General features: G+C 51.1%; 1 protein-coding gene across 1 annotated transcript in view; it reads left to right on the top strand.

The window, feature by feature from the left end:
• The window catches only part of KIF1C (kinesin family member 1C), a 33,870-nt gene extending 25,186 nt beyond the window's left edge, over positions 1–8,684 (top strand). The window contains exons 17-21 of the mRNA XM_007937525.2: positions 3,329–3,412; positions 3,810–3,996; positions 4,141–4,213; positions 5,153–5,779; positions 8,001–8,684. Coding sequence (XP_007935716.1) covers positions 3,329–3,412; positions 3,810–3,996; positions 4,141–4,213; positions 5,153–5,779; positions 8,001–8,684 — 1,655 coding nt within the window. The remainder of the gene's footprint in view (positions 1–3,328; positions 3,413–3,809; positions 3,997–4,140; positions 4,214–5,152; positions 5,780–8,000) is intronic.
• Positions 8,685–9,019: the final 335 nt, after the last annotated feature.

Raw genomic sequence — 9,019 nt, 5'->3', positions numbered from 1 at the left:
CTTCTGTGTCTGTGTTAATTGGTTTCCCTTTTCTTTGTTGAAGAGGGTCTGTGCAATCCTTCTGCCTAGTCCGCCATCTTGCCCCGCCTCGTGCTGTGTATATTCTTAACAACAACATTATAAAATGTCAAAAACCAAACCAGCCCTGTGAAGCATGGTTCTATCTGAAACATGTGGGGTTGCCATGAGTTGGAGTTGACTTGATGGCATCTGGTTGGGGGTGGAAGTAGTCTGACATATCAACAAGAATATGCACGTGGTTCAGGGCATGTTTTGAGGTCGTCATTTTGTTCTGGTTCAGTCATTTTTAAAAATTGAACGATCTGGGTCCAATTAGGCCCAAATGAAGTTGAGCTCTATGAAAATGAGCTGGTATGGGAGGACTGGGAGCATTAGACACCAAGCTCTGTCGGACAGACCCTGTGTGTTGTGCCTCAGAAATATAAAAGGAGCATCTCAGCTAACACCTTGAGAGAAAAAGGAGACAGGCATGCATGGTCAGCAGTTTTCTAAAATAAGGAAAAATACTATTGAGTGGCTTACAGCTTAACTTTAAAACATGCCTGTTGGGATTCAGTTTGGTTCAGGGTCAGCACATTAACACAGTTGTTCTATGAGCCCCTGGAGGACCTAAACCCTGGTTGCAACAAACACCTCCTGCATTGAATCAGTTTGGCCTACGAATTATTGCCAGGTTTCTGTTCTGAGGTTACCTGGATCATGTGCTGGGGAGATACCGGAGCTCTCCAAGGCCCTCTGGAGCAAACCCATCCTCCAGGTGCTCATAGTGTTTGAGGACATGAGACAGACAACATGAAACTGTTACATCACAGTGAAAGCAGCCAAATTTAGTCATTTTGGGCCTTCTGTTCTTGTGGAGTTCCTGGGTGGTGCAAAAAGTGCACTCAGCTGCTAACTGGAAGGTTGGAGGTTTGCGTCCATCCAGAAGTACCTCGGAAGAAAGGCCTGGCAGTCTCCTTGTGAGAAGTCAGCCACTGAAAGACCCTGTGGAACATCGTTCTACTTCAAAAGATGTGAGGTTGCTGTGTGTTAGAGTTGATTTTACGCAGGGGTTAATTTTCCGATTCTTATGGCATATTTAAGACTTTACCAAAGACAGGCTGGGAGGCAAGGGAACAGCACGGACAGAGGACTAGAAGTAGAAGAACAGTTAGTGCTTCCTAACCGTTTACTTTGTGGCTTCACATTTTTCACATAGCTTACAGATGAGGGAACCAAGGTTTGAAGGGCTTAGCTGATTTGCCCAAGACCACACAGCTAGAAAACAGCAGAGTTGGATTCAAACACAGGATGCCAGCTCTGCCTGGTGCTGCCTGGGTACAGATTGTTATGGGCTCGTGGACACAGAGAAGGCTGTCTTGGCCAGGCTGGGGAGTCATCTCACCTGGCCTTATGTCTTCTCTTGTCACACCACCTATCTCCTCTTGACTTTAGATTATCTGCTTACTGTTTATTGTCTAACCAGCCAGAGGTAAGTCCATCAGAGCAGGGAATTTTTTTTTTTTTTTTTATCTCTACTGAATTTCCAGGACCTAAGATAGTGCCAGTGAGCCCTGGTGGCTCAGTGGTTAAAAGCTCTTGGCTGCCAGCTGAAAGGTCAGTGGTTCGAACCCACCAGCTGTTTTGCAGGAGAAAGATGTGTCAGGCAGTCTGCTTCTGTTAAAGATTTACAGCTTTGGAAGCTCTGTGGGGCAGTTGCACTCTGTCCTATAGGGTAACTGTGAGTTAGAATTGGCTTGAAGGCAATAGATTTGGTTTGTTCTTGGTTAAGATAGTGCCTGGCATGTAGGGCTCAATATATTTGTGGAATGAATGAATGTATTTTTGGGCATGATGGAAAATAACAAAGTAAGGGTGGGGCTAGACACCCATCACAGTCACCTCTGTTGCTGTTCTCTGGACACATGATGATGCCCTTAGCTGTCTCTCTGCCCTCTTTTGCTTCATTGTTTCTGTGTTGAAATCTGAATCTTCTTCAAGTGTTGGCTCACATGATGGTTTTCAGTCCTCTGCCCCTAAGCTGAATTCTTCTCTGCTTTCTTTTGTACTCCGACAACATCACTAGTGCCCATAGTTTAGAAATGTCACTCTCTCCCTTGCTTCAATTAATTCTGGTTTCTGTGTTTATTATTTTTAATATAAATAATAGTATTTTTGCACATCATTTTTCCTAATAAATATTTTATTGAGTTTTCAATGAAAGTTTACATAGTAAATTATGTTTGCATTCGACAATTTCTATACATGTTGTGCCTTGATATTGGTTGCATTTTCCACATTGTGTCAGCATTCTCCATATTTCCAGTCTGGTTGTCCTATTTCCCTTATTCCAGCTTCCCTGCCCTCCCCCTTCCCCCCTGCCTCACCTTCTCATCTATGCTTTATTGGTAAATGCTGATCCTTTGGTCTCATACAGATTTTTTTTTTTTTTTCAAAGGAGCATTGGGTTCACAGGTGGTGGTATTTATTTTATGAGCCAATCTGTTATTTAGCTGAAAAGTGGCCTCCAGGGATTTGCGTATCATTTTATGGTTTGTTTATTTGAGACTTTCAACAACTTTGTAAAGGAAGATTTCATTATCCTATTTTATTGCATTTTTTTATTTTGTACAGTTAGAGGACTACCTATTTTGTAGCAGTTAGAGGACTTGTTCAGTGCCCTTCAGCCAAGAAGTTGCAGGATCTGGGTGTTTGGGATACAGGGGTCCCTCTGTGACAGTAGGCACCACTTCTAAAGGGCATGCACCTTTGTGTCCCCAGCAAGTGGCAGGCTTGGTAATTTACAGAGGAACAACTTGATATGATACGTATTTGGGTTGGGTTGACTTTATCTTGTCTATGAAGCCATGCTATGCTAGCTGTGGTTTAATAGGATTAGTCAGGTAGCTGTTTGTCAGAGGCATGGAGACAGAGATGGGCTAGAAGCCTGCTGGAGGAATCCAGGCCTAGTCAGGGGTGTTGTTATTGGAAAGGAAGGAATGGATATCTGGAGGCAGAAAAGACAGGGCCTGCTGACCAGTTCTGAGAATTATTGGTTTTCCAAGCGGCTGCTGGGGATGGTGGTGGTGGGTGAGTAGGAAGCTGCTGCAAAGGCTTCTGGGAATTATAGTTGGGGCTCTAACTGTCCTTCTGCTCTTCCTTTCTGTGCTGCCTGCCACCAGAGGGGCCATGGCACCCTGACAGGTACTGGGGGTGGGACTGGTAGTGCATGTATGTTTCTTGGGGATTAATGCAAGATGGGAGTCTGTAACCATAACTTGCCTTCCCCTGCAGTCTGACTTTCCCTTTCCTGTCTCCCTCTGCTCAGTGGTGGTCACACTGGAGCCGTGTGAAGGAGCCGAGACATATGTCAATGGGAAGTTGGTGACTGAGCCACTGGTGCTGAAGTCAGGTAGAAGTGCCTTGTTGTGAGGGTTTGGGGGCATGACTGTATATAGGAAGTCCCTGACAGAGCTCTCTGGGCGAGTCCTAGGTTCAGATCTTAAACTAAATAAGGGGATAGGAAAAAGGAACTGGGAAGTAAAGAGAAAGGAGTTAGGCTCCGGTCTGCTTTGGAGAAACCAGGAAAAAGGAAGTAGGTCTCTCTCGACTCCTTTGGCTGCCGGAGATTGGGGTGGTTTCTGGGGTCAGTCAGGAGAGCACTTGGCTCGGACTCTTCTCAGATATGGGTGATAAGAGAGAGGGTGTCAGGGCCCTGGGACTTGGAGCTAAAGTCCTGTGTGTCTTGGGCGTGGGGATGGGTTTGCTGCTATGGGGGAGCAAGTCCACATTTCCCTCCTCACATCCAGGGAATAGGATTGTGATGGGCAAGAACCACGTTTTCCGCTTCAATCACCCGGAGCAAGCACGGCTGGAGCGGGAACGAGGGGTTCCCCCACCCCCAGGACCACCCTCTGAGCCTGTCGACTGGAACTTTGCCCAGAAGGAGCTGCTGGAGCAGCAAGGCATTGACATCAAGTTGGAGATGGAGAAGAGGTGTGAGGAAGGGTACTCAGACCCCTGACCCTGGTGGGCTGTCCCTTGCAGGCCCCCTGGCCCCCAACCCCTGTGGTCGGTTACCCCATGGAAGTGGCTCCTGAACCCTGCACAGCTCTTCCTCCCCTCCCTACCCCGCCCCAGGCTGCAGGATTTGGAGAATCAGTACCGGAAAGAAAAGGAGGAAGCTGATCTTCTGTTGGAGCAGCAACGACTGGTGAGGGTCTGGGCAGGGCGAGCGGCGGGGCATGCGGGCCAGAGGCTGGGGGTGGGCCGGCCGGAGAGCGGATGAGCAGTGAGCCCGAGCACATCACTCCCACTTTCATTCACCTGCTCTGAGTCAGAGTGGGAAGTGGTGATGGGTATGAGGGTAGATGGTGCTGTCTAGGAGAAACACACAAGAGAATTGTGATCTGGGGTGGAAACCGTTGTGTGGAGGGAGCTAAAGTTCCTCCCAGTTGACCAGGGTTTCCCAGCCCCCACTTGATCTTGTGCCACCTTTTGCCATATCCAAGAACAATTCTAGGGTAGAATGTTCACCTTCCATGTTGGAGGTCCAGGTCCAATTCCTGGCTCATTCATATGCAGCCTCCATCTGTCTGGCAGTGGAGGCTTATGTGCTGTGACAGTGAACAAGTTTCACTGGAGCTTGGTCTGAGATAGACTAGGAAAAAAGGCCAGATGGTCTACCTTGGAAAAATCAGCCATTGAAAACCGCATGAAGCAGTTACCCGTTCGTGCTGTGCCTGGGGTCACTGTGAGCTGGTGCCAGCTCGACAGCAGCCACAGCAGCAAACCATATCCAGGTGTCATTTGCCCTCTTACTTGGTTAAACTTTTTCTTTAAACGTACTTATCTGATTTAGGTGTGGCTGATACGTTTTGCTCACTTTCTTCCAAGCTAGCCACAGTTTTAAGCACTCTGCGTACACTGAGCTTCAGAGTGCTATCTATCTGTGAGGTAGAAACTCTTTATCTCCATTTTTAAGAATCAGCAGAGGTTGAGCAGCCAACCCAAGAGCACACGGTTAGTGTGGGGTGAAGCAGGATTTGAACCCAGGCACTCTGATGGGCTGTCTCTGCTGTCCTTGGGGACCACTGGACTAGGTAGGACTCCTGTCCCTGGGTATCTTAGTCCTCTCCCCTCTCTGCCCCAGTATGCAGATTCAGACAGCGGCGATGACTCCGACAAGCGCTCCTGCGAGGAGAGCTGGCGGCTGATCTCCTCTTTGCGGGAGCAGCTGCCCCCGACCACGGTCCAGACCATCGTCAAGCGCTGTGGCCTGCCCAGCAGTGGCAAGCGCAGGGCCCCCCGCAGGGTGTACCAGATCCCCCAGCGGCGGCGGCTGCAGGGCAAAGACCCCCGCTGGGCCACCATGGCCGACCTGAAGATGCAGGCGGTGAAGGAGATCTGCTACGAGGTGGCCCTGGCTGACTTCCGCCACGGGCGGGCCGAGATCGAGGCCCTGGCGGCCCTCAAGATGCGGGAGCTATGCCGCACCTACGGCAAGCCCGAGGGGCCAGGAGACGCCTGGAGGGCTGTGGCCCGGGATGTCTGGGACACGGTGGGCGAGGAGGAAAGCGGCGGCGGTGGCGGCGGCGGCGGCAGTGGTGGCGGTGAGGAGGGGGCCCGCGGGGCAGAAGTGGAAGACCTCCGCGCGCACATTGACAAGCTGACGGGGATCCTGCAGGAGGTGAAGCTGCAGAACAGCAGCAAGGACCGCGAGCTGCAGGCCCTCAGGGACCGCATGCTCCGCATGGAGAGGGTCATCCCCCTGGCCCAGGTAGGAGGCGCTGCTGGCCCTCACGAGCCCAGAGCCCTCCAGCCCGGGCCTCGGAGCTTCCCCTGGGGAGCCAGAACCCCCCACCTCAGAGTCCAGCCCTCTTCCTTTTTCTTTAAATGAAATGCTATCAACGTACAGTGCGGTTTCTCTCAGTGTAATTTGTGAAACTCTTGCCCCACAATTACTACTAAGGTGCCAATTTAAAAATGCAGATTCCTGGGTTCCACCCCAGACCTGCTGAACCAGAATCTTCTTTATAAGAAGCTATCCAGGTGATTGTGAAGGACAATTTTAGAACCACTGAGAGAAAGCGTATGATTACAGCTCAGTGAGTGTTTACATGGAACACACCCTTTATATGTACCGCTTTCTCCTTTGGGTGACCATTGGCTCTGTGGGAGCCCCTGTGTTGAGCACTTTTTATGTGTGGTCTCATTTAATCCACACAGAAGCTCTGAGTGGTAGCGTAATCACCGGTCCCCATCTTGCATTTATTCACTCAACAGTATTTGAGCGCTTGTGTGCCAGGTGTTAGGCTAGCTACCAAGATTACTGAAACCAATTTCTCCTCTAGTGCAACTGACTTCTAATGGGGAGCCAGTTGGTAAATCATAATACCTCAGGGTTCTCCACTGCTCACCTCTCTGACCTCATCTGCTCCTTTCCCCTTGCTCACTCCACTCCAGCTCCGCTGCCTCCCTTCTCTTCCTTGAACTTGCTCTGCGTGCTCCTGCATCAAGGCCTTTGCACCTGCTGTTCCCTCTGCCCAAAACGCTTTCCCTCCGACACCCACATTGTTTCCTCACTTCCTGCGAGTCTTTGCTGAGATGAAACTTCTCAGTGAATCCCTTTCTGTCCATTCAGTGCAGCCACCCTCATACTGACTTTCCTGATCCCCTTCCCTGCTCTATTTTTCTCTGACTACACATACATAGAGTGTGTGTGTGTGTGTGTGTGTTACCCCCCACACACACACGCACACACGGAGTAAAACCTACAAAAGCTAGAACCTGTGGAATGCAGAAACCTGTCAGAGAAGGAAAAGTCAAATACTTTCTACTAAAGTGAATGTAGAAAAGTGGCAACTCTGCAGTGCACCCTGTCAAAGGCAGAAAACACGCCAGACCTGGAAAAACAAGGCAGTCCCGTTGAGTTCTGGCTTTCACAGTTTTTGTTGTATATACCTGTCTCTCTTTGTGTGTGTGTGTGTGTGTGTGTGTGTGTGTGTGTATAGTGTCATCTGTATGTATACATATCATATGGAAACCCTGGGTGGCACAGATTGTTAAGCACTTGACTACTGGCTGAAAGATTGGTGGTTCAAACCCAGCCAAAAGCATCTCAGAAGAAAGGCCTGGCAATGTGTTTCCAGAAGGTCACAGCCTTGAAAACCCTGTGGAGCAGTTCTACTCTGCATACACAGGGGCACTATGAATCGACCCTATAGCAAGCTAACAACATACATATACACATGTTGTATATATATAATGTACATATACATATATAGGGAGTTCTGGTGGCATGGTGCCTAAGGCATTTGACTGCTAACCAGAAAGCTGATGGTTCAAACCCACCAGCCACTCCTCAGAAGGAAGGTTGGGCAATCTACTTCCATAGTGATACTGCCTCGGAAACCCAAGGAGGGGTTGCTATGAGTCGGAACAACTCCACGGCAGTGAGTTTGGTTTTTTTGGTTTAGGCATGTGTAGTGTATGTATGTATATGTATAAATGTATAACTTGTTGAAATATAATGTGCTATACTGTATGTTTTTCTTATCCATTTGTTTTTCAACTGTCTAACCCCACTAAAACATAAGCTCCATGATAGAAAATACTTTTCTTCTATTTGTTTATTCAGCAAATATTTACTGAGTGCCTACTATGTGCCAGGCACTGTTCTGAGTACTTTATGTGGTTTAAGTCATTTGAGTCTCACAACAGCTCTGTGGAGTAGGTACTATTGTTGTTATCAATGTCATTTTGTAGATGAGGGAGCTGAGCAGTTACAAGCCAGGGATCCAGATCCCACAGCTAGGAAGTAGCAGACCCAAGCTTGAACTCAGCCAGTGCCCCTGAACCTCGACTCGTCTAGCTCCCCTATGGCCTGCCCTTCTCAGGACGCCTCCATGGCCTTCTGACTTCTCCCAGGTCTACAGGTCCTGAGGCCTCAGATCTCCTCACACCACTTCTCCTTTTCTCTCACCCCTTCTGCCTCCCAGGATCACGAGGATGAGAACGAGGAACCTGGCGAGGCCACCTGGGCTGCCCCCGAGGGGTCTGAGGCTGGAGAAGATGCTGCGCCCAGTGACCGAGCCCCCCTGGCCCGGCCCCCCTCACCTCCCTTGTCAAGCTGGGAGCGGGTGTCGCGGCTGATGGAGGAGGACCCCGCCTTCCGACGTGGCCGCCTTCGTTGGCTCAAGCAGGAGCAGCTGCGGCTGCAGGGACTGCAGGGCTCTGGGGGCCGGGGTGGGGGGCTGCGCAGGCCCCCTGCCCGCTTTGTGCCCCCTCACGACTGCAAGCTGCGCTTCCCCTTCAAGAGCAACCCCCAGCACCGGGAGTCCTGGCCGGGGATGGCGGGCGGGGATGCCTCGGCTCCTCCCCAACCCCCAGAAGAGGCCACGCCCCCTCCAGCCACCCCTGCCCGCAGGCCCCCAAGTCCCCGCAGGTCCCACCGCCCCCGCAGGAACTCCCTGGATGGTGGGGGCCGGCCCCGTGGAGGGGGTCCCGGGCAGCCTGAGCCCCAGCACTTCCAACCCAAAAAGCACAACTATTATCCCCAGCAGCCCCAACCATACCCAGCCCAAAGGCCCCCGGGGCCCCGCTATCCCCCATACACTACTCCCCCGCGGATGAGACGGCAGCGCTCAGCCCCTGACCTCAAGGAGAATGGGGCGGCCGTGTGAACCCTGTGTCCTGGGCAGAGGGTCTGGCCAGGCCCGAGCTAGGAGGTGAGAGGATGCCTGAGACACTGCTTCCCCGGCAGACCTGGGGCTGGGAGGCCCGGAAGACAGAAGGTCCGAGTAGGTGATAGAAGACGAGAGGGAGACTAGGCCGGAGGCTGAAGGAGGGAAGAGGGCACGGAGTTGCCAGGAGCAAACCAAAGTGAAGGACGAGAAAGGAAGCTCCCTTGGGGTCACCCCTTGCAGAGGGGGGGGTGTCCCACCAACGCTGCTATGGGTGGGTGGGGGGCTGGGGGGCTGCATAGCCAGTGTTTGACTTTCTTTTCAAGTAGGGGCAA

The sequence above is a fragment of the Orycteropus afer genome, unplaced genomic scaffold (genome assembly GCF_000298275.1).
Source record: "Orycteropus afer afer isolate SDZICR_OR568_19922 unplaced genomic scaffold, OryAfe1.0 scaffold00042, whole genome shotgun sequence".
Taxonomy (NCBI): domain Eukaryota; kingdom Metazoa; phylum Chordata; class Mammalia; order Tubulidentata; family Orycteropodidae; genus Orycteropus; species Orycteropus afer.
The sequence above is the reverse complement of the archived record's forward strand: the minus strand, read 5'-3'. Positions and strand labels throughout refer to the sequence as shown.